General features: G+C 36.0%; 1 protein-coding gene across 6 annotated transcripts in view; it reads left to right on the plus strand.

The window, feature by feature from the left end:
• CDC42SE2 (CDC42 small effector 2) overlaps nt 1-26,086 on the plus strand; it is a 163,851-nt gene that overhangs the window by 112,960 nt on the left and 24,805 nt on the right. For 5 of the 6 annotated variants that reach the window (XM_037802295.1, XM_037802294.1, XM_037802292.1 and 2 more), the window contains one exon: nt 17,289-17,636. In XM_037802295.1, coding sequence (XP_037658223.1) covers nt 17,583-17,636 — 54 coding nt within the window. In that variant the 5' untranslated portion in view covers nt 17,289-17,582. Of the gene's footprint in view, nt 1-8,764; nt 8,859-17,288; nt 17,637-26,086 lie in introns of all 6 variants that reach the window. The other variant, XM_037802296.1, reaches the window with a different exon arrangement.

The following is a 26,086-nucleotide window of genomic DNA, read 5'->3' on the forward strand; positions in this document are numbered from 1 at the left end:
ACTGCCAGACTGACTTCCAGAGTGGCTGAACCATTATACAGTCCCACCAACAATGAATAAGAGTTCCAATTTCTCCACATCCCCTCCAGCATTTGTAGTTTCCTGTTTGTTTAATGGCGGCCATTCTAATCGGTGTGAGATGGTATCTCATTGTGGTCTTAATTTGCATCTCTGTAATAGCTAGTGAAGCTGAACATTTTTTCATGTGTTTCTTGGCCATTTGTATTTCCTCTTCAGAGAACTGTCTTTTCATATCTTTTGCCCATTTTATAATTGGGCTGTCTGAACTACTGTCATTGAGTTGTAGGATTTCTTTATATATGCAAGATATCAGTCTTTTGTCGGATACATGGTTTCCAAAAATGTTTTCCCATTGAGTTGGCTGCCTCTTTACCTTTTTGACAAATTCCTTTGAGGTACAGAAACTTCTAAGCTTGAGGAGTTCCCATTTGTCTATTTTTTCTTTTGTTGCTTGTGCTTTGGGTGTGAAGTCTAGGAAGTGTCCCCCTAATACAAGGTCTTGAAGATGTTTTCCTACATTATCTTCTAGTTTTATGGTACTTTCTTTTATATTGAGATCTTTAATCCGTTTTGAGTTAATTTTTGTGTAGCGTGTGAGGTAGGGGTCCTCTTTCATTCTTTTGGATATGAATATCCAACTCTCCCAGCCCCATTTGTTGAAAAGGCCATTATGACCCAGTTCAGTGACTTTGGGGGCGTTATCAAAGATCAGTCAGCCATAGATCTGGGGGTCTATCTCCAAATTCTCAATTCGATTCCGTTGATCTGTATGTCTGTCTTTGTGCCAGTACCGTGCTGTTTTGACAACTGTGGCTTTATAATAAGCTTCAACGTCAGGGAGTGTAAGTCCTCCCACTTCGTTTTTCTTTTTTAGAGTGTCTTTAGCAATTTGAGGCATCTTCCCTTTCCAAATAAATTTGATAACTAGCTTTTCCAAGTCTGCAAAGTAGGTTGTTGGAATTTTGATTGGGATTGCATTGAATCTGTAGATGAGTTTGGGTAGAATTGACATCTTAATGACATTTAGCCTTCCTATCCATGAACGTGGAATATTTTTCCATCTTTTAAGGTCCCCTTGTATTTCTTTTAGTAGAGTTATGTAGTTTTCTTTGTATAGGTCTTTTACATCTTTGGTTAAGTTTATTCCTAGGTACTTGATTTTTTTAGTTGCTATTGAAAATGGTATCTTTTTCTTGAGTGTCCCTTCAGTTTGTTCACTTCTAGCATATAGAAACATTACTGACTTATGTGCATTAATCTTGTATCCCGCTACTTTGCTAAATTTGTTTATTAGCTCTAGTAGCTGTATCGTCGATTTCTCAGGGTTTTCCAGATATAAGATCATATCATCTGCAAGCAATGACAGTTTTACTTCTTCTTTTCTACTTCGGATGCCTTTTATTTCTTTGTCTGGTTGGATTTCCCTGGCTAGCACTTCCAGCACAATGTTGAATAACGGTGATAGCGGGCATCTTTGTCTTGTTCCTGATCTTAGAGGGAAGGTTTTCAGTCTCACCATTGAGTACTATGCTGGCTGTGGGTTTTTCATATATGTTCTTTAACATATTGAGGAAGTTTCCTTCAATTCCTACCTTTTGAAGTGTTTTTATCAAAAACGGATGTTGGATTTTGTCAGATGCGTTTTCAGCATCTATTGAGATGATCATTTGATTTTTCCCTTTCAAATTGTTAATGTGTTGTTATACATTGATTGATTTTCTTATGTTGAACCATCCTTGCATGCCTGGAATAAACCCCACTTGGTCATGGTGTATGATTTTTTTAATGTGTCTTTGGATTCGATTTGCAAGTATTTTGTTGAGGATTTTTGCATCTGTATTCATTAGGTAGATTGGCCGGTAGTTTTCCTTTTTTGTAGCATCTTTGGTTTTGGTATTAGATTGATGTTAGCTTCATAAAATGAGTTAGGCAGTGTTCCATTTTCTTCAATGTTTTGAAAGAGTTTGAGTAAGATTGGTGTCAGTTCTTTTTGGAAAGTTTGGTAGAATTCCCCTGTGAAGCCATCTGGCCCTGGGCATTTATTTGTTGGAAGCTTTTTGATGACTGTTTGGATCTCTTTGCTTGTGATGGGTTGGTTGAGGTCTTCTGTTTCTTCTTTGGTCAGTCTAGGTTGTTCATATGTTTCCAGAAATTGTCCATTTCCTCTACATTATCCAGTTTGTTGCCATACAGTTGTTCATAGTATCCTCTTATAATTTTTTAAATTTCTTCGGGATCTGCAGTTATGTCACCTTTCTCATTCATTGTTTTGTTTATATGGGTCTTCTCTCTTTTTGGTTTTGTCAGTCTAGCTAGGGGCTTGTCAATCTTGATGATCTTCTCAATCAACTTTTGGTGTTATTTATCCTCTCTATTGTTTTTTTGTTCTCTATGTCATTTATTTCTGCTTTAATCCTTGTTATTTCTTTTCTTCTACTTGGTTTAGGATTGGTTTGCTGTTCATTTTCTAGCTTCTTCAGTTGATCCATTAGTTCTTTGATTTTGGCTCTTTCTTCCTTTTTAATATATGTGTTTAGTGCTATAAATTTCCCCCTTAGCACTGCTTTTGCTGCATCCCATAAGTTTTGGTATGTTGTGTTCTCATTTTCATTCATCTCTATATATTTAGCAATTTCTCTTGCTATTTCTTCTTTAACCCACTGATTGTTTAGGAGTGTGTTGTTTAACCTCCAGGTATTTGTGAATTTTCTAAGTCCCTGATGGTTATTGACATCTAATTGTATTCCATTGTGGTCATAGAATGTGCTTTGAATAATTTCAATCTTTTTAAATTTATTGAGCTTGTTTTATGTCCCAGCATGTGATCTATTCTGGAGAAAGTCCCTGAGCACTAGAGAAGTATGTGTATCCTGGTGATTTGGGATGTAATGTTCTATATATGTCTGTTAAATCTAATTCATTTATCAGATTGTTTAGGTTTTCAACTTCCTTATTGGTCTTCTGTCTTGTTGATCTATCTAAGGAGAGAGTGATGTGTTGAAGTCTCTCACAATTATTGTGGAAACATCAGTTGCTTCCTTTAGTTTTGCCAGTGTTTCTCTCATGTATTTAGTGGCACCTTGATTGGGTGCATAAACATTTGTGATTGTTATTTCTTGTTGAATTGCCCCTTTTATTAGTATGTAGTGGCCTTCTTTGTCTCTCAAAACATCCCTACATTTAAAGTCTATTTTATCTGAGATTAATATTGCTAAGCCTGCTTTCCTTTGGCTGTAGCTTGCATGAAATATTTTTTTCCGTCCTTTCACTTTCAATTTCTTTGTGTTCCTGTGTCTAAGATGAGTCTCTTGTATGCAACATATTGATGGTTTATTTTTTTTAATCCTTTCTGCGAATCTATATCTTTTGATTGGGGATTTTAATCCATTTACATTCAACGTTATAACTGTGAAGGCATTTCTTGAATCAGCCATCTTGTCGATTGGTTTTTGTTTGTCATATATATTTTTCCCCTGTCTCTATTAATATCCTTTAATGTACCCATACTGAACCTCTTTAGTACTGAACCTTTCTCCAAGTCTCTCTCTCCTTTCCTTGTTTCTCTGTCTGTAGGGCTCCCTTTAGTATCTCCAGTAGGGCAGGTCTCTTGTTAGCAAATTCTGTCAGCATTTGTTTGTCTGAAAAATTTAATCTCTCCCTCAAATTTGAAGGAGAGCTTTGCTGGATAAAGTATTCTTGGTTGAAAATTTTTCTCACTGAGAATTTTAAATATATCGTGCCATTGCCTTCTCGCCTCAATGGTGGCTGCTGAGTAGTCACTACTTAGTCTTATGCTGTTTCCTTTGTATGTGGTGAATTGCTTTTCTCTTGCTGCTTTCAGAACTTGCTCCTTCTCTTCCGTGTTTGACAGTGTGATCAGAATATGTTTCGGAGTGGGTTTATTTGGATTTATTCTATTTGGCGTTCGCTGGACATTTATGATTTGTGTATTGATGGTGTTTTAGAAGATTTGGGAAATTTTCCCCAACAATTTCTTTGAATACTTTTCCTACACGTTTACCCTTTTCTTCCCCTTCTGGAATACCAATGAGTCTTATATTCTCATGTTTTATATCATCTATCATATCCCTGAGGTCCGTTTTTATTTTTTCGATTTTTTTCCCCATTCTTTTTTTTGTGCTTTCATTTTCCATTCTGTCATCTTCCAGGTCACTGATTCGTTGTTCAACTTCCTCTAGTCTTGTACTATGAGTATCCAGAGTCTTTTTAATTTGGTCAACAGTTTCTTTAATTTCCATAAGATCATCTATTTTTTTATTTAGTCTTGCAATGTCTTCTTTATGCTCTTCTAGGGTCTTCTTGATATCCTTTCTATGCTGTACTGTGGTCTCATTGTTCATCTTCAGTCCTTTGATTAGTTGTCTATGTACTGTGTGTCTTCTGATCTTTTGATTTGGGTGCTTGGGCTTGGGTTATCCGTATCGTCTGGTTTTTTCATATGCTTTATAATTTTCTGTTGTTTTTGGCCTCTTGGCATTTGCTTAACTTGATAGGGTTCTTTTAGGATTTGTAGACCAATTGAATTCCTTATCTCTAATTTATCAGATCTACAGCTTCGTGGAGTACACTTTCTCTAACTAACCAGCCGGTGGCGTCTAAGATCCACCTGTTCTCCACAAGCCAGTTCTCCCCTGCTTAGCCTTTGTAGTGAGTGGGGGAGTGAGTCTTGTGGGGTCCAATTGGTGTACCAAGCTTGCATGTGTAGTTTGTGTTGCCCACCCTGTTTATGGAGCGTGTGTCTGGGCTGTCAGGGACGAGGGGTGGCTCTAACAATCAAATCTCCCTGGTGTTCTTGGAGTTTTAAAGCTGCTGCAATAGTCTCATCCTTCAGTCCTGCTACATTTTTTCTCTGCCACTGACGCACAAGTCCTTGGTATTGGCATATGGCTCCTGAGACTTGGGAGTGGGTCCCTCTTCCAGTCTGTGCACCCCCTGGTCCTCTTATTGAGGGATGACTGTGCTATGTCACAGGTGAGTGCCGTCCCCCCAGGGCGGTTCTGGGCTGCTGGGCTGTGTAGAGAGGCTCCCAGTCTACTGAAATGATGGCTGAATGGGGTTTTGTTAATTCACACTGCTCCACCTTCTCAACTCTGGGACAACCAGCTGAGGGTACAGGGAAGGCTAATGTCCATGCCCAGTTTTGTGGTGTGTGCATGTTATTTGAAGCACTTCCGTCACACTGGTTTGTCTGGGGCACCTCTCGCTATGGGGCTGGCGATAGGCAGGAGTGTTTCTTGTCCACCAAGATGATGGCTGTGAGCGGACACCCCGCTTTTCTTGGGAAGTTGTGGTGTTTAGTGAATTTTCTCAGCCACTGGATTATTACTTTTTGTCTCAGAGCTCTCTTATTTCTGCTCTTGCCTTGAGCTGCCCAAATTGCAAGTCTTTGAGGCTTTCTGTATTGGGCTTCTTAGAGTAATTGTTTTAGAAACAGAAAAGAAAAAGATACAAAAGAAAAAAAAAAAAAGCCCTCCTTGCAGATCTAATGGGTTATTGAAATGCTAAGAGACAATGCAATTAGGGCCATTAAGGAAAGATCCAGGGGGCGGAGAGATCAGTTTTTCTTCGGGATTTGCATATGAGCGTCACGGCCTGAGCTCTGCCCTTCCCCTTTCTATGTTCACCAGAACTCCAAAAATCCTCCGCTTTTATTATGGAGTTTTTCTTGCTGTTTTTTGCTATGCCTGTCTCCTCTCTGCTGGGCTGGCTGCTCTCAGATTCTCTGGTGTCTGGTCTCAGTTTATCCGTGGTTGGTGTTTGGATCAGTAGAATGAGTTTCCAATTGGAGCTGCCACAGCAGTTCTCCCTTCTTCCCAGCGCTGACTGCCCGTCCTTCCACGGGACTGAGCCTGGCAGGGTGGGTCATGGGTCCCCTGGCCGCAAAAACTTACAGATTTCGCTGATCTCATCAGTTTGATGTGTTCATGAGTGTTGTATGAAGTATGCCCAAAGTCAGATTGCTCTGTGGTGTCCAGTCCAAGCACTTCCTGGCTTTCTACCTACTTTCCTGGAGGAGTAACTAAAACATACACCTCACCAATCCGGCATCTTGCCCTGCCTCCTCTCCCTCTAATTTGAAGGAGAGTTTTGCTGGATAAAGTATTCTTGGTTGGAAATTTTTCTCTCTCAGAGTTTTAAATATGTCATGCCACTGCCTTTTCACCTCCATGATGGCCACTGAGTAGTCACAACTTAGTCTTATGTTGTTTCCTTTACACGTAGTGAATTTCTTTTCTCTTGCTGCTTTCAGAAGTTGCTCCTTCTCTTCAGTATTTGACAGTCTGATCAGAATATGTCTTGGAGTGGGTTTATTTCGATTTATTCTGTTTGGAGTTCGCTGGACATTTTTGCTTTGTGTATTTATATTGTGTAGAAGGTTTGGGAAGTTTTCCCCAATAATTTCTTTGAATACTCTTTCTAGACCTTTACCCTTCTCTTCCCCTTCTGGGACACCAATGAGTCTTAAATTTGGAAGTTTTATTTTATCTGTTGTATCCCTGAGATCCGTTTTGAGTTTTTTCTCCATTCTTTCTTTTGTTTTTTCATTTTCTGCTCTGTGGACGTCTAGGACACTGAGTCGTTTTTCAACTTCCTGTAGTCTTGTATTATGAGTACCCAGAGTCTTTTTAATTTGGCCAACAATTTCTTTTATTTCCATAAGATCTTCTATTTTTTTATTTAATCTTGTTATTTCTTCTTTATGCTCTTCTAGGGTCTTCTTTATGTCCCTTTTATGCTGTTCCATGGTCTTCTTCATGTCTTTTATATCCTGTGCCATGTTTTCATTCCTCGATTGTGAGTGTTTGATTAATTGTGCCAAGTACTGTGTGTCTTCTGATACTTTGATTTTGGTTTTTGGGATTGGGTTCTCCATATTGTCTGGTTTTATCATATGCATTAAGATTTTCTGTTGTTTTTGGCCTCTTGGCATTTGCTTTGCTTGATAGAGTTCTTTCAAGTTGTAAAAAAAAAAAAAAATACCGATCTAGTTTTTCAGAATTACAAGTTAGTGGTGTACCCATTCTCCAACTAACTAGCAGATGGCGTCTGTTAGTCACCTATACCCCTCAAATCAGTTCTCCCCAACTCTGTCTCTGTGGTGTGTGGGGAAATGATTTTTGTGGGGTTCAGTTGGTGGACTCAGTTTGGGTTTGTTGTTGGAGCTGTCCGCCCTGAACGTGGCACGTGTGTCTGGGTGGTCAGGGAGGCAGGGCTGCTTTATTATTCAAACCTCCCAGGTGTTCCCGGAGATTCAAGGCTGTTGCAAGAGTCTAAGCCTTCATTTCAGTTTTGTCCCAGATTTTCTCTGTCGCTGCCCAATGAACCACCGGCATTGACGTAGCGTCCCTTGGTTTTCCAAGCGGGCCCCCGTTCTCAGCTGTGATCTTCCAGGACCTCTGCTGAGGGAAGGCTGTGCTACGTCACTGTTGCATGTCGTCCCTCAAGGGAAGCCCCGGGCTGCCGGGCCCTGCAGGGGTGTTCTCTGCCTGATGCAAAGATTAGCCTATAATTCTTGACTGGTGTAAATTCTGAATGAAAGGCAGGTAGTAGAGCTGGGCCCCAGCCCTTTCCTCTTAGAGAAGATAGACGCCTTAGGGGGAGGTCATTAGCATTTCAGTGGTCTCTGTCTGCCTGTGCCACACCCCTGTCTGGGTCACAGAACTGGGAGCTGAAAATGGCCGAGGCTTTCTCCAGAGTCGAAAAAGGAACAGAGCTAGTCCAAGGCAACCCTCCGGCTCTCCAAGGTCAGTTGTCACCCAAAGCCTCTGTCTACTTTTTGTGGATTCGTACCTTGTAGTGAGATCACACTTGCTTATTAAAACCCCAGTTGGAGCTCAGCTGAGCTATATTCGTTCACTGGGAGAAAGCTTCTTTCTTGCACCATGAGGCTTTGTAGCTCGTGCTGTGGGGGAGGGGGTCTCCCGATTTGGATCCGCAGTTCTTACTTACAGATTTTATTCTGTGATCTCAGGCATTCCTCCCAATTCAGGTTGGTGTATGATGAGTCGACCGCACGTCTCTCCCCCAGCAGTTATTCTGGGTTATTTACTAGTTGTTTCTGGTTTTTTTTAGTTGTTCAGGGGGACTACTTAGCTTCAGCTTCTCTCTATGCCGCCATCTTTGAACCTCTCCTTTGAAGGAGAGATTTTTAACTTGATATTTTATATTTAGCCAAATGGTCTATCAAATGTCAAATGCAAGGAATGGAAACATTTTCCTTCCATGTACTCTTTCTTTGGAAGCTACTGGAGTATGTTATTTCACAGAATATGCTGAGGGGGGTGAAAAAAGAGGGAGATATTATTCTCAGTACCTGGGCATCCAACCTAGGAACAAGGGAGCGTGTCTGGAGAAGAGCTAGTCCAGATTGAAAGAAGAGGGTAGATACATTTACATATGTGTTTGGGTATTTGGAAGATACAGTATTTTAAAGATCTGATATGATACATGGAAAAACTAAACAAATAAAAAGCTCAGCAGTTATTGAGTTGAGGGAAAACGAGTATTCAAGAAAGTATAGGTAATCCTAATAGGCTACTTGTTTCAGTAATGACAGTCATAATATCATAAACATGAACATACATATTGATTGAATCTACTTTAACAGGAACTCAGTTTATATTGCCTAAAAATTGTATCTATAATTATGAAAGGTTGAATTGGAGGAGTAGAGGGCGGTCTCCCCTTTTGTTCTATGCAGTCCCTCTTCACCCCCTCACAGGTCCCAGCAGCTCAGGCAGCAGGAGGAACTGCAGCTGCCAGGCCAGCCCAGCTTCCTGAAGGCCACCTCCACTGCCACCGTGCCCAGGAGGAAGGTCAGTTCAGCCAAAGGGGTGTGAAGGAAAATTCTAAGTAGAGACCTGCAAGGTTGTCAGCTAAACCCACAAGGTTGTTACATTTGTTTCCAAAAGAAGAAACAGATTTTAAGCTGGAAAGTCACTTTAATAACTGTTTAGGAAAAATTACAACTAGGTTTTCAGTATATATATTAAGAATTGTGTAAAATCAGTATATATATTAAGAATTGTGTAAAATCAGTATAAAATCAGTATATATATCAGTATATATATTTAAATCAGTATATATATTAAGAATTGTGTAAAAGTTCATAATGTCTGTATATAGATTTTTTTAAATTAAATTCAGTTTTATTGAAGTATATTCACATACTGTACAATCATCCATGGTGTACAATCACCTGTTCACAGTACCATCATATAGTTATGCATTCATCACCCCAGTCTATTTTTGAACATTTTCTTTACATCAGAAGGAGTCAGAATAAGAATAAATAGTTAAAGTAAAAAAGAACACCCAAATCATTCCCCCATCCCACCCTATTTTTCATTTAGTTTTTTGTCCCCATTTTTCTACTCATCCATCTGTACACTAGATAAAGGGAGTGTGATCCACAAGGCTTTCACAATCACATTGTCACCCCTTGTAACTACATCGTTATGCAGTCGTCTTCAGGAGTCCAGGCTTCTGGGTTGGAGTTTGATAGTTTCAGGTATTTACTTCTAGGTATTCCAGTACATTAAAACCTGAAAAGTGTTATCTATTTAGTGCATAAGAATGTCCACCAGAGTGACCTTTAGACTCCATTTGAAATCTCTCAGCCACTGAAACTTTATTTCATTTCATTTCGCATCCCCCTTTTGTTCAAGAAGATGTTCTCAATCCCACCATATTGGGTCCAGATTCATCCCTGGGAGTCATATTCTGAGTTGCCAGGGAGATTTACACCCCTGGAAGTCAGATTCCATGTTGGGGGGTGGGCAGTGAGTTCATCTGCCGAGTTGGCTTAGCTAGAGAGAGAGAGAAAGGGCCACATCTGAGCAACAGAGAGGTACTCGGGGAGACTCTTAGGCACAGTTATCAGCAGGTTTAGCCTCTCCTTTGCAGTAATGAGCGTCATAAGGGCAAGTCCCATGATAGAGGGCTAGGCACTTCAAACCGCCAGTCCTCAAGGTTTGTGAGAACATCATAAATAATCCAGGTGAGGAAGTCCAACACTTCCACATTTCCCCCCCAGCTTCTCATGGGGCCCCTGCTGTATGTGGATTTTTAAAACAACTAATAAAATCTCAATTATGCAAGGAAAATGAATTGTAGAAAAAGAGGTTAGGAAGTTAACAGAGAGGGGTGGATCAGGGATTTGTCATTTTAGCATTCATTGATTTAAAAAGAAAATCTTTGTGCTTGTATTATGTTAATTAACGGTAAAGATTTGTTTAATGTAAGAATGCAATTTATAGTATGGTTTTGTTCATAGGATTTGAATATTTGTAAATGTATGGTGGTGATGCCATCAAGCAAGAAAGGTAATCATAGAGAAACAGATATGGGGAAAAAGACAGTGACTTCAGTTTTGCAAATATTGCCTTTGAGGTAACGAGGATGACCACATAAAATGTTCAGTAGCAGCTGAGTATAAATGTCTAAATAGATTCAGAAGAGAAGTTCAGGGTGTTAATAGAGTTTTCAATCCCATCAACTAATACATTCAGACCCTACTGTGTGCTAAACAATCATTATTTTTAACTCAAGTTGACTAGAGAATGGTATGGGGGAGTGAATAAAGAGATGGAAAAGGGAGAAAGAAAAAGGGGGAGAGAGAGAAACTGAGAAGGAGAAAGAAGATAGCTCAGGAGGAGAGGAAAGGGGGAAGATTATTAAAGAGATGTAAAGATAAACATGGCAGTCATTCCCACACAAGAGAGAGAAGAAATTCTGGTAGTAGAGAATGGGAGCATAGTTTTAATGTATATCACTTTTGTCTTTGTTTATATTGCATGTTCTTTCAGGTTTGAGTCAACATGCTATTCTCTCTTAAATCCCCTATAATAATGATTGGTATATGTTTGGTATTAAGTACTTGTGTTTTAATTGAGAGAGAAGAGGTAGAAAGACAAAGCCTGAATAGATTGTGAAATGTTATTTAACTACACGTTAGACAGTGTTAATGTCCAAATAGATTTTTAGAAGTAAACCTAAACAAAATTATAATAGGATGAAAGATTTATAGTCCTGGGATAAGGAAGGCCTTCTTAAGTAAGAAAAAAACCCAAAAATCTGTGATGAAAAGTGACATTTGACTACATAAGACTTTTTTATTTTGTTTTATTATTTTTAAAATTCAGTTTTATTGAAATATAGTCATATACCATACAGTCATCCACAGTATACAATCAGCTGCTCATAGTACCATCATATAGTTTTGCATTCATCACCACAGTTTTTGAATATTTTCGTTACTCCAAAGAAAAAAAAAAAAGAATAGAAGTAAAAAAAAGAAGACCCAAAGCATTCCATCCCCTCTCCCCCCATTTTAAATTTAATTTTTGTCCCCATCAGTGTATGTCATCTGTTCATACACTGGGTAAAGGGAGTGTGAGCCACAAGGTTTTCACAAACACACCTATAAGCTATATAGTAACACAGTCATCTTCAAGAATCAAGGCTACTAGGTTGCAGTTCCACAGTTTCAGGTATTTCCTTCTAGTTATTCCAATACACTAAAAACTAAAAAGGGATATCTATTTAATGCATAAGAATGCCCTCCACAGTGACCTCTTGACTCCATTTGAAATCTCTCAGCCACTGAAACTTATTTTGTTTCATTTCGCTTCCCTCTTTTAGTCAAGAAGATTTTCTCAATCCCATGATGCAGGGTCCAGGCTCATCCCTGGGGGTCATGTCCCATGTAGTGGGGAGGGCAGTGAGTTTACCTGCCACATGGACTTGGGGTAGGGTGGGGGGGGGGGCACATCTGAGCAACAAAGAGGTTCTCTGGGGGTGACTCTAATGCACAGTTATAAGTAGGCTTAACCTCTCCTTTGCATTAACAAGCTTCCTAAGGGCAAACCCCAAGATTGAGGGCTTGGTCTACTAAATTGCTAGTCCTCAATGTTTGTGAGAATATAAGTAATAACCTAGTTGGGGAAGTCCAACATTTCTGCATTTTATCCCAGTCCTCAGGGGGGACCTGCAAATACATTTGTGTTCTCTGCCCAAATTACTTTGGGATATATTGGGATTTCATACTACATAAGACTTTAAAACTTCCATAAGAAATCTATAAACAAAGTGAAAAAACAAAGTTATATTTCAAAATATTTGAAAATCCTATACACTGAAATCTACATATGCTGTGTTCCTAGATTAGAACACGCAATATTTTTAAAAAGCAGTTCTCTCCCAATGATTGCTAGTTAAAAGCAATCTCAAATCGTAGTCCCAGGAGGCTTTTTTTTTTCCCCCCGGTAGAAATTGACAAGCTGATTTAAAAATGTATATGGAAATGGAAAGGACCTAGAATATTCAAAACAGTTTTACAAAAGATTAGAGTTAGAAGAGTTATCGCTGTCTTCAAGTCTTACTATAAAGCTACAGCAATCAGGACACTATGATACTGGCATAAAGATCAACAAATAAACCAATGTAACATAATAAACAGCTCAGAAAGAGACCCAAACTTACATACTCAGTTGATTTTCAACAAATGTGCCACATCAATCCAATGGGAAAAGGAGTCTTAGTCTTAAATAAATGATGCTAGGAACAACTGGATATCCATATGGAAAAAATAAATCTTGACCTCTATACCTCCAAAAAATTAATTCAAAATGGATAATAAACCTAAGAATAAAAACTAAAATGGGAGAAAATCTTTGCAACTTTAGGATAGTCTAAAATTTCTTAGGACACAAAAAGCACAAATCATTAAAAAAAAGATAAATTGATAAATTTGGTTCATCAAAATTAAAAACTTAAGCTCTTTGAAAGATACCGTTAGGAAAGGCAAAGGAAAACCTGAGCTAAAACATTCATAGTCCATATATCAGACAAAGGAGTTGGTCTAGAATATGTAAAGAACACAACCCAGTAAGACAACTTAATTAAAAAATGGGCAAAAGATTTGAACATCCACTTAACAAAAGAAGAATAGTTAGAAAATATGTGAATGACCAAAAGCACATGAAAGATTTAATATCATTAGTTATCAAGAAAGTGCAAATTAAAACCACAATGAGAAAATTTGTCATACCCACTAAAATGACTAAAATTAAAAAGACTGACAGTACAGTGTTGAAAGTTTGTGGAGCAACTGGAACTCTCATACATTGCTCAAAGGAATGAAAAACGGCAAATGATTTGGAAAACTGGTGGACAGTTTCTTATAAAGTTAAAAATGTACTTATTATTTGATCCAGCAGTTCCATTCCTAGACATTTACTCAGGAGAAATGAAAACTTTTGTCCACTCAAAGGCCTGTATACACTTAATCATAGCAGCTTTATTCTTAACGGCCATAAAACTAGAATAACAGTAATATCCAAATGGATGAACAAATTGTAGGATATCCCTATGATGGAATTTTATTCAACAACAAGAAGTAGTTAACTACTTATACAGGCAATGGATGAATTTCAAAAACATGTTGAGCAAAATAAGCCAGAGTAAAAAAGAGTATGTATTGTGTGATTTTTGCCTTTAGATGGAACTATAGGAAAGACTAATCTGTAGTCAGTCATTTGAAGGATAAGTAAAAAATTATCCTGCACAATTCAACAATGGCATGAGCCATGTGTGCATATACAACTGCGCGTTTTGAAATTGAGTCCAGGGAAGAATAGTTTATTTGGACTCTGATTAAGTAATACCACAGAAAAGTACATCTGCCATAAATGCATAGTCTGAAACTCTTCTTCAAATGAATTCAGTTTTAAAAAATGGATCTTGTACCACAAGTCATCATCAAAGTACCATTTTAACCTGGTTGTGCTGAATTTAGTGCTGCTGCCACTATGAATAAGAGTTGATAATTCCAATTTGGTCATTGATGAGTAATTTTTGCATTTCTGGGAGAAACCGTTGTTATCTGCTTCAGACCCCAATGCCCCTCTCCCCTCAAAAATTTTGCCATGTTCTTCAGAGTCTCCAGCAAGGATGTTCAGTTTTACAAGATTCTGTTTTGCAGTTCATCCCTGAACTTCACCACTCATTATGATCAACTGCTAATTGTTACTGTTTGCTTGTTTTACATATATTTCACTTAAAATTTTACCATTTAAAAATATATAGAATTACATATAGTGTAAATGTGCTAATTGTTTAACAATTTTAGAGGTATATAACTGTAACCACCACCTGGGTCACGGGAGAGAACATTGCCAGCGTTTCAAATGTCTGCAAGCAACTCTTCCTAGTTGCAAATCCCTGCTCTCAGTCCTAAAGGCAGCCACTCTCCTGACTTTTATTCTAATAGTTTCCTTGGTTGACTTTTGTGTGAATCTCTAAACAAAACAGTTCAGTTTGACCTAGTTTTGCAATTCATATAAATGATATCATTGTTTCAGTACAGTTCTTTATAATATAAAGTGTCTTCTTGTATATCATCTAATTTAATGCTTATTTCACATCTGTGAAATTGGCAGTGCAGCATTTTATCGCTGAGAAAACTGAGGGTAATTGAGATTGTTGCTCATTCTGACATTTTTAAAAATTAATGAAATACTAGAGCTGCCACTGATCTTTTATTTTAAAGTCTAAATTATTAACTTTTGAGTTAAAGTATTTCAGATTAAAAAAATTAAAAAGAAATTAACTGGCTAAAGTTACAGCCATTGTCCTGTTTTTCAAATAATTTCATAGAAATTATTGGTTTTTTGGAAGTTGACCTAAAATTCAACTTTCTTAAGTTGTGGGTAGGATATTGGAACCTAACTTGTTTTAAATTGTCAGCAGCAAAACTGTTCACACAAGTAAAAGGCTTGTATGTGTAGCATTTCATTTAGGTACGGAAAATGAGAAGGAGGGGAAACTAATATTAGTGATTATTATTGTGACCTGAGAACGAACCCTTGTCAGACAATACTACTACACTTTTCTTCTTTCTGTCCGTTTCATTTATAAATCCAGAGACTGGGCTTTTAATTGAAGGAAGGACTGTTAGACCCTAGCTAAGTGATCTTAGATAATTCACTTCAAGCTATTTGTCTTTAGTGTCCTTGTGTTTAAAATTTAAGTTCCGTGATGTTATCTTTATGGTCCCTTCCGTTTCTAAAATCCTATGAATCTGTGAGTCTGTGAAATACCCTCTTGTGATGTAGACCAGTCTGACCCCTTATTTATGTGTAGAATGTGCTGAGCTGTGTATAAAAGCCAAGTTTTGATGTTGATGTTGCAAAGTGATACTCCTTTTATTTCTTCAAATTAAAAAGTCTAAGGTTTTCTAAGGTGGACTTGTTTTAAGTATGTATACTTTGGAAAAAAAATTCTAAAAAGGAAGTTGGTTTTAAAAAGGAAGAAGATAGAAAGTGTATCAGTATCACTTCTAAGACATGTTTGAGACATTTTATATTTATATCTTAACAAATAAACAAATGTGTAGGAAACATCCCCTTGGTTTGAAAATACATTTTAACAGATCTGTCATCTGCATGGAAATATGTAAGAAAAGTTCTATATCCTGTTTGCCTCCAAAAATAGAACCACAAATTATTGTACTTTAAACATTCTTCAACTAAATCTTAAGAAAGTGGAAGTATTGTGAGTGCCATCTTCAAAGAAGTGCTTGGGAGTGGGGAGAATGTATATTTAAAAATTTATGCAGTAACATAGATTTACTGTAAATGGGAAGGAAATATGAATTTGGATCGAGGTGATAAAATGAAGGACTTATTGATTGTAAAGTAGGAAACCATTTTAAATTTTAAGTGTTAAAACAGAAGAAAGCATTTAATCAGTTAAAAGGAAAGGAAATACAATACCTCTTAATGTGAAGTTAACCTCTGAAAGTGGATTCTGGCAAAGGTATTAGTAAATAAAAAGGAAATTGCCTAGCTTTATATGTAAATGAGAAAATATGATACTGATTACTAAACCAAACAATAGATTTGGAAAAGTCAATGTTCAAATACAATAGCTATGAAAACATCAGAGTAGCTCCATAGCTGTATGTGCTACAGAGAATTTTCAGTTTCAGAGACATATGTATTTTCATAGAATCAATTAAAAGAGATTTCATTTCACATTAACTTCTGAATAACTCAGGTCTTTGATCCAGAGTAGAGTTTAACTACTTAAATAGCAACAGTGAAGTAAAGTTCATGATGGTGTGAATTTAATCCTTTCCTTTCATAAATGGAGGGAAGCAAGTGAAACATACTGTGCCTTTGGACAAAGCCAGTTGCAACACTACTGCTTCCTTGATTTGGAGACTGGGTTAGATAAGGAATGTTCATCCTGACTGAAAACTGACTGCTGAAACATTCCAAGTTTGGAATTTCAACCATGGCAAGAATGTAAATTTTCTGCGTTCTAATTTTCCTCCTTGGATATATGCTTAAATCTTAACATGATTCTCCTGTAGTATGTTTTTAGGGATGACTGGAGCTAGGGATTCATGTCATCTGGACTTTTCTCTTCTCTTTTGTCTCTACGTGTCAGCATTATTGTCTGAGCTATATACTCCATGAAGTGTAGAGCATGGTTGACTAAGGTCTGCCTTGAGGTCAACGGCTCTGCAATCAAGAAGAAAAGATAGATTTTACTCTCCGTCCAATTCCAGATAGAAAATTGCCTGAAAAGGATTCTCATTAGCTCAGCTTCGTTGGCCAGCCAGGGTGGGTTATGAAGTACTTTGGTGGACATGCATTCATTCCTGTGGTGTGATGGTGATGGGATAGAGATCTAAGGGTCTGTTCACAAAAAAAAGCCTTATTTAATCCCTTCCATATTTCATGTACAATTCTAATTTTGATGAATAATGTGATAATTTTGTTTATAGCTTTTGTTGAGCTGTAGCTGCTTGATTATCTTCTCAAGAGTTGATTATGTCAATTACTATCTGGATTGTCTCCGACAAAAAGGGACTCAAGTGAAGAAACCTATATGAAACTATGGTTGATATTTCTTGGAATTAGAGAATTTTGTATGGCAATCACTGTTCTAATTAGTGATTTAAAAAAATCAGTGTAACTAAAATAATTCATATTTTTAGTCATAAATACAAATGCTCTATGAAGGCAAGAATTTCTGTCTGCTTTTATTGCTATATCCCTAGCACCTGACACTGAAGGAGATAAAAAAAATTTGTTGAATGAATATCAGTTTGTGAAAATCTTGATTTTTCAGTATTCATTTTTTAAGGTAATACTTTTAATTTTATCACAGATTGAAGAAATAAAAGCCTCTCAAGGATATGTAAAGTAACTTTGTTCTTTTTTCTTTTTTTCTAGACTACCAGTTGTAAGCCCTGAGTCAAGACAACAGGTTTTATACCATACATTCCCGGTGGTTAAGAAACAAGTCTCTGTGGAACCAGAAGCAAAGAAAGGAAACATTCTGACATTTTCTTTATTAAATTGACTGCATAAGTTACTTGACTTACAGGAACAAAAACACAGTGAAATACTAAAATTATCATTTGGCATCATTGGACATACATCACATTGAGGAGCGTGCTTTGTGGAGCTTCCTGAGTTGAGATTTGGAACCTTCATTGGTGCTCATTTATACTTTGAACTATAAGCATGAGTGAATTCTGGCTGTGTTTCAACTGCTGTATTGCAGAACAGCCTCAGCCTGTAAGTATGCAGTAATACGTGTACACATGGGATGGGGTGCTTATGATATATACCACTGCTTTTCAAATTGAGAATCAGGACTCGAGGAGTAATTGCAGGGCAGTTCTAGGGAGTGTCACAGAGACAAGTCAGTGGAACTCTGAATATTTCTTAAAAGGAAAAAAATTTTTAAGTAAATACTGTGTCAAGAACTGTGCTAGACCATTGTGCATGACTAAAATTGTGTTTTTCTACCAAGTAGACAGCTTCCAGAAGGACAGTGAGAGACAAAGCAGAAACCCTGTGGTAAATAAATCTACATTGTCTCTTGTACATAAATCTACTCCACTGGATATCAGTGGGGTAGAAGATGTGGCACCTAAATTGCCTTCACATCCTTCTCAGCTTATCGTCTCATTTTCCTCACAGTAACCCTCTGAGGAAAAGATCTTTATCCATACTTTCAGTTCAGACAGGTCCAGGTTTTTGCCAAAAGTCATGTAGATTGTAAATGGTCTTGGCTGACCCCATTTTTGTGCTGTCTAACCTGGGCACATACTGTTTTCTTTACCAAAATCCTGTACTCCAACCCCCCAAATCCAGCAAATTTCTATTCATCTTTTAAGATGCCTAGATCAAATGTAAACTTTATAAAATCTTTTCCAGCTTTCTCCTGACTTAGATAATGCCTTACCTGTATTCCCAAAACTTTTTAGTTCATTTTTCTACTACCGCTTAGAACTCTTTGAATAGTAAATACCTTATTATTTTGCAGGCTCTCCCACCACATTTTGAATTCTTTAGGGTCTGTAAGTCTGTAAGCATATTTAACTTCATATCCTTATTATCAAATATAGTATCTTAGAGAATATAGGTACTTACGCTAGCTGGCTGAATAAATAAGTGAATCTACATGTTATTCTGTTTTGTTTATATTTGTAACAACAGAAAAGAGTGAGGGTTAAAATTTAAATTTTAAATTTACACCCATTATACATGAATGAATTTTTTTATTTAAAAAATTCACAATATAGACAGAAGAGAATACAAGAAATGAAAGTCATTCTTTTGCCCCTCCTCCAGTCTCACTGATCCCCAGGTAAATCACTTTCAGAAGTTGGTGTATATCCCTCTAGATATCCGTCAGTATATATATATATGTATGTATTTATATAGATTTGATTATTTTAAGTAAATATTTTTACACTGTCCATGTGTTCTGTCAGCACTTAACAGTAAGCCTCAGAGATTATTTCATGTTTAAATATAAATCTATTGCATCATTATTTATAAATTTATGGTATTCATGATATCAAGGTACTATAATATATATTTAATTTTTCTAGTGATGGTCATAATATATACACACACACACACACGCATACACAAATCATCATTTAATTTGCACTCATCTGGCTATTGGTGAAGTTATTTTTCCTCTTCATAGAATTGCATATTAACAGTGTTTACAATTTTTAATTGGATTGTTTGACTTTGACTTTTTGTACCTCTGAATATATATTGTTCTAACAATCCTTTGTTACAGGTGTCTCGGTATATCAACTGGTTTTTTAACTTTGTGGAATCTTTCACTGTATACAGGTTTTCCTTAGGGAGACTTTCACCACCATACTATTTTAAAGACTTACTATCCTATTTTTATAACCTGCTTTTATAATTTTAGTTTTTATCTCTAGTCTTTTGATTCATGTAGCATGGAAGATTGATTAGTTTGTATAGCGTGAGGTAGGGGTCTAATTGTTTTTTCATGCTAATAAGCTATTTAAAGACAGTTCATTAAATACTCAATTTCTTCATTAGTGATTTGAAATATCATCTTTATTATATACTACATTTTCTGCTATTTAAGTAATCTGTTTCTGAAATCTGTTCTGTTCTGTTGGTACAGGTGCTTACGCCTGTGCCATGACCATGCTGTTTTTATTGCTGCAGTTAACGTGGCATGTTTTGTTCTCTCCTAGGGGAAATCTCTTTTATAGCTCTTCTTTCTTCAGCTGTATTCGTAATGTCTTATTTTTAAATCTGGATTGTGATTACATGAGTCCTTATTACGTTATTCTTTATATCTTTTTCTTCAAATGAGATATTTCATATTTCATTTTTTAATCCTGTAAGTGTTTACTTTGGGATTATATGAAGTTACGTGAGAATTGGAATCATGACAATGTTGAGTAATTCCACTGAGAAACATGTGATGTCTTCACTTATGTAGATCTTCTCATATTCTTTTAGTAAAGGTTTAAGATTTCATCATGTAAGGTTTGCTTATTTCTCATTAGTCATTCTAAATATTGTATGGATTTTATTACAATTCCAAATAGAATTATGTTTTTCTATTACATTTCTTAATTTTTACTAGTGTATAGGAAACTTAATTTTTATATTCTAAATTTGTAATCAGCCACTTGACTGAACACTTTGATTAGTTTAATAGTTACTTAGTTGAAGCTCTTAATATTTTCTAAATATCTCCCAATAGTGACAATGTTTTAGTCTGTTTCTGATATTTAAACCTTTATCCTTTTGTTGTCGTATTGCATTGGCTGAGACCTCCAGTATAATGTTGAATACTGTCTTGCTGCTTGAACATCCTGGCTTATCCTGCTTTTAGTGGGAAAGGCCTTAATTAATTAATTAATTAATTATTTTTCATAATTCAATTTTATTGAGATATATTCACATACCATGCAGACGTATAAAGCGTACAATCAGTTGTTCACAGTACCACCATCTAGTTGTGCGTCCATCACCAAATTAATTTTTGAACATTTTCATTGCCACACACATAAAAGCAATAAGAATAAAAATTAAAGTGAAAAAGAACGATTAAAGTAAAAAAGAGCACTGGGTGTTTTTGTTTTTTGGTTTTTTTTTTTTTTGCCCTCGTTTTTCTACTCATCCATCCATACACTGGACAAAGGGGAGTGTGATCCACATGGTTTTCCCAATCACATCATCACCCTCATAAGCTACATTTTTATACAATCATCTTCAGGATTCAAGGGTTCTGGGTTGTAGTTTATTGATAGTTTCAGGTATTTACTGCTAGCTATTTCAATTCATTAGACCCTGAAAAGGGTTATCTATATTGTGCGTAAGAGTGCCCACCAGAGTGACCTCTCGGCTCCTTTTGGAATCTCTCAGCCACTGAAACTTATTTCCTTTCACATCCCCCTTTTGGTCAAGAAGGGCCTTAATTTATTTAAGCACAAAATGGATGTGAGTATGTTTGGCTGCAAATTCTTTAAGACTGCATATGCATTTAAGTTGTTAGATAATTTATAATGTAGGATATTACTAAGAATTACATTTTAAGCAGTTTTTAAGATTATAGAATATTTGCATAATACTACCATTTTTTTTAAAGATTGATTTGTATATTGCCAGTATTCAGTTTACAGAATGGAGTAAATCCAGTTCAGTTATGTGATATAGGCGTATCTTTGCCAATAGCTAAAATAGGAAGACAAAGATTAAGAATTTAAACAGCAGGAGCATAAGATCTTGGAATTATAAATAGAAGACACCAGAAATAAGTTTCTCCAACAAAAGAATGTGCAATTGGAGATTTTTACATGTAACATTTAACATGCTATTATTGGATTATTGTTTAATAATATGTGAGTGAAATATTCCACAGAAATTACATGGATATCCAGTTTCTTAACCTTTTTACTTGCTCAGAAAAATTACACAAAATTTAACAGGGCTATATGGTTATCGTAGTGGAAGAATAACTTGCTTGTTGACATCAAGAAAACACTTTTAAAGGGTTCACTAAGAATTTTATGTATTACAAAATATGAAAACATCCTTGCAGTTTCCTTACACGGTATCAAAACTGCCTTATTTGAAAGCTGCTTGGTCATCTCTAAAATTTTCTTTTCTAAAAGTATTTACTGAAATAGAGATCTACATGCCAGCTTCCCACTCACTCTTTACCACCCCCTGTTCTTGCACATTCCATGTGTGAAAAAGGAGCAACCCAATATTGGGAACAAAATATGCAGTTTTCTGAGCAGAACATAAGAATCATAGTTTTTCTTCCTACGCCTTAATTTTGACACAGTACAATAAATAGTATAATGTAGTTCAAAATTTTTTTGAGCCATGGTAATCTAAAATTCTTAAACTGACTATAGTATAAATGCTGTAATTGCTGGTTGTAGCTGTAGCCAGGGTTGTAGATTTAAAATTGGATGATTGCTGCTTTGCTGCTTAAATTAAAAAAAAAAAAGGTTTGTTAGCTGTTTACAGGACTGAAGTGAATTCTTTACCTATTTACTATATTGTATCTAAGTACTGGTGAACTTGTAAGTTATCCTTAAAAACAGTGAACATTGATTTACAGAAAAAAAATACTTTTCTATTCAGATTTCCTGCCTTCCTCATTTTATGTTTCCCACATGTCTCTCATTTGCTGTAATGCTATTTGTCTCCAAAATGTGTTGTTTTAATTAGACATGTTTGCATGCGGTCACCATAATTTTGATGCATGTAACAACAGTGGTATTTCTACAGTGAACCGGATACTGATGAAATCACACTAGCAAAACAAACATCATCTGCCCTCATGGCTCTCACGTTAGTGGAGGAGATATTTAGTGAATGAATAAGTAAATGATACGTGAGGTTATTGCACTATATGCAAAATGAAAGCAGTGTTAAGGGGATAGAGGACGATGTGGGGCACATGGTATTAATTTAAATATGGTGTTTAGTGAAGGCCTCCTGATGAAGTGATAATTAAGCAGGGAAATAAGGGAGTACATCACACCAATATCCAGGGAAGAGCATTTTAGTCAGGGAATCTATCCAGCAGGTATCAACGTCAGTCTAATAAATACTAGTTAAGCTAGACGTTCTGGTGTTTTCCTTCTACATCCCATCAGATTGTTGTGAGCATCCTTAGGGTGAGCATCTCCTACTTTGCAGACCATTGAATTACAAAATGAATCAGAGCACAGAGCTCTGTAGTTCATAAACAGAATTATGTTATCTTTATTATAATAAAATGTTAATCACTGCTAAAAGGAAATGAAAAGAAACTCAGAAAAAAATGTTCATGAACAGGAAAAAAAACTGGTCAAATAATCAAAGTGTATATATGTGTTTATTTATATTTGTCTCTTAGAAAATACTGTTGATCGTTACGTTCATAAAGAAAGTGTTTCTCATCTAGGAGGTCATCTTAAGTGGAATCAGTTTGAACTGCTGTTAACTAGCTGCTTAGATGCTAACACTGAAACATTTCTTAAAATATCTATTGTTTGCAACTTATCTGATTGTATCTGGTGGATTGTTACGTTTAATTAGAAAACAGTCTTCAGTTACAAGTTTTGCCATTTGTGTAAATGGCATGAAAGTGCATCTTTTCACAGGGTAGTAAATTCTTAAAATGGCTAAAATAAAGGCTCTTCTAAGGCACCAGTAGCCTGAAGCTAGCATGAAGTGTGTTTATTTTATTTATTTATTTTGTGTGTGTGTGTGGACTCATAGGTTTTATTAAAACCTAAAGACAGCAAGAATGAAAAGGATTAAATCTTTGCCTAGAGTTAGTGTGAACTGGGTTCTGCTTCTCACTTGACCTTGGTGTATACAAATAGGAAAAAGTAATGATGTTAAGGAACTCAAGATTTATTATGTTTTAAATCAGTAAAACAAGTAAAGTCCAGGTAATAAACTATACGTTATTGTAGAAGAATGATATTTTAATGCAAGTTTTATGTAATCTGTGGCTAAAGATTATACTTGTATTTATGATATATATAGGATATGGAACATTTTTTAAGCACTTTTTAAGAATTTGTTCATCTGTGGTGCAAATTAAAGGTAAACATTCCATTTCTCATCCTTCTGTGTCTTAAACCTGTTGACAGTGAATTGAAAATATTAGAGATCAATTTTATTAGCAACTCTCAGATGTAAGACAAATGCCAGCTCAGACCTCAGTGTAACTCTTTTAAGTACCCAGTACTCTAAAGTTTGGTCTGGTCTTTCATCACCTTTGTACACAGTAAAAATGCCTGATTTTTAGAGAAGATAAGTTTGGAGCTTCAGTCCATCTACTTTTGGGGATTGAGCTTTCTTCAAATTGCTTAAAACTATTTCTCATGCTGAGTTGCCTCGATTTTAACAGATGGGACATCATTTTGTTGTTTTTATTTGTGATTTGTTTTCTGTTTTCATTTGCAAAATAAAAATAACTTCCATACCACAAAAAAAATTTTAGTTCTTAAAGGCATCTAAGCAAACATCTAGTCAAATGTGTGTATGTTCATGCATGCATACAGATTTGAAAACTATACTAAGTTAACTAATAAACTAAGTTGTTTAAGACTAGTGAGTTAATGAATGGAAGAACTTCTGCATTTTAAGACCAGTGTTCTTTTTAGTGTGTGTTTTAGTAAATTTTCCCAAATGGAAATGAATACCTCTATTGGATATTAAGTTGGATTTTGAGACTATGCGACTATACATCACTAGTTTTGATAAATTATGGTGAAACCAGCAGTTTCAACATTATAAAAAGCTCTTCTTGCCTTCATTTTTACAGCAAATACTGATATACATGCCAATCATTCTGTTTCTTACTACCTCCTGCTTTTTTTTCTCTGTGACTATTGGTTAGTTTTGGTTTGATTTTATTTATTCTTGCATTATGTACATTGGTAGTTGTTTGGCTTGTCTTCTCTGGGATCTTAACATACATAGATACTTCTTCATGTTTCTGTTATATACATATGCATATATTCAAAAGCCATTAAGGTACTGGAAACAGTGTTAGCTATGTGTCAGTCCTGCTTTTAAGATAAGTAAGCAGTCTCCTTCATTCAACAAAGGAAAGATATGACTAGATGCTATCTTCTCTCTTAGTGTTAGAACAGATGAAATTAGTTAGAAACATAAGACAGATGTGCTTTCAACATTGCTTAGCTGTGGGAAATTGAACTCATTTTTAGGAGCCCAAAGTGTGTATAGTTACAAAAAACCAAACAAGTTTTTCCTTTTTGTTTCCTCCATATGAAATCTGGTTCTCTATGGGCTGTAGAGTTGTTCAGATATGGGTTTGAATACCAATGTCAATACTTATTTACTGTTTCATGTTGAGCAGATTAATTAACCTGTAAATGGAATAGTGATAATAGTGATATCTATCGCCTTCTGGAAGCCCTGTTTTCATAGTGAGCTGATTACAAAAGGACTTTGAGAGTCTACAAATAATTTGCATCCTGGATTTGTAAATCTAATATATTCACAAGTGACACTTATTTTATAGGATTCAATATATTAAAGTAGATAATAGATTGAAGTACATTTAACAAGATAATTTATGTAAAGTGGTTAGCATAATACCCGGTATACAGTAAGTACTCTTATTATGGATACTGAGTTGATAAATTGCAATTTCCTGTCATCTTAAATAATTTTTTTTTTTAAATCTCCATTGGTTATTTATTTCCAAGCACATCCTATTTGAACTAAGCAGAAACTTCAAAGCTTCAAGAGTTAGTTTCTTATTAGAGGTATTTTATTTTGATTTAATTTGTAGATATCCAGTTGTCTAACATAAGAGGTGACTTGGGGCTGAATTTATATGTTTATTCTCTTCCCTCTTGAAACTACTTTACATGACAGTAAAGTAGTTTTTCAACAAAAGTATAAGAAAAAGATAAAACCCGTAAGGAAAAAGAGAATGGAGAGAAGAGATAACAGTGGACAATAGGTAATAAAAAGCAGTTGGATGGTGGAATAGCCTTTGACTTAGCTGAATGCAGGCACAGCTTAATTGCCTACAGAGGGATCTTGGTACCCTTGACCTAGTTCATGAGGAAAGCTGTTATCTGCTGCCTACCCTTAGGGGGAAATAATGAGGATATAATGAAATAATCCATTTCCAAACTCGTTTGACAGTGCAAGTATTGTTCTTGAATCTTGAAGAGTAACTCTCTGTAGTTGACTCAGTGTAGGCCATTATATTACTTTATATTTTCTTGTCCAGTATACATCGTGTCTTTCCAGTCATTGACTGAAATTAGGTATGCTGTGCACACTCACCCATGTATGCAGTGCATAGACATACAGTACACAGAAGCTCAGGTGGACTCCCTGGAGTAAGGGTTTTGATAAAAGCATTGAAAATATATCATTAGTACTTAGAAAAGATTTTTTAAACTTATTTTCTACCTCAGTTTTCGTACTTGGAATATATGACTTAAACCAATTCTAACTTTAAATAGTAGAAGGAGAAAAAGAACTCGTGTTCCCCTCAGATTTCTTGCTGAGAGATGGGAACAGCTAGTTCCTTCAGTTTTGCATTTAGCGATTTTACCCTTGTAAAGGTCACTCAAAACTGGCTTAGAGATTCCTTTTAAAAACAAATTTTGAAGCCTCCTACAAACTTCTCATCTGTTACCAGCTGTGAAATTGATGCTGAGTGGGAAGAGATT

This window comes from Choloepus didactylus, chromosome 13, assembly GCF_015220235.1.
Source record: "Choloepus didactylus isolate mChoDid1 chromosome 13, mChoDid1.pri, whole genome shotgun sequence".
NCBI lineage: Eukaryota > Metazoa > Chordata > Mammalia > Pilosa > Megalonychidae > Choloepus > Choloepus didactylus.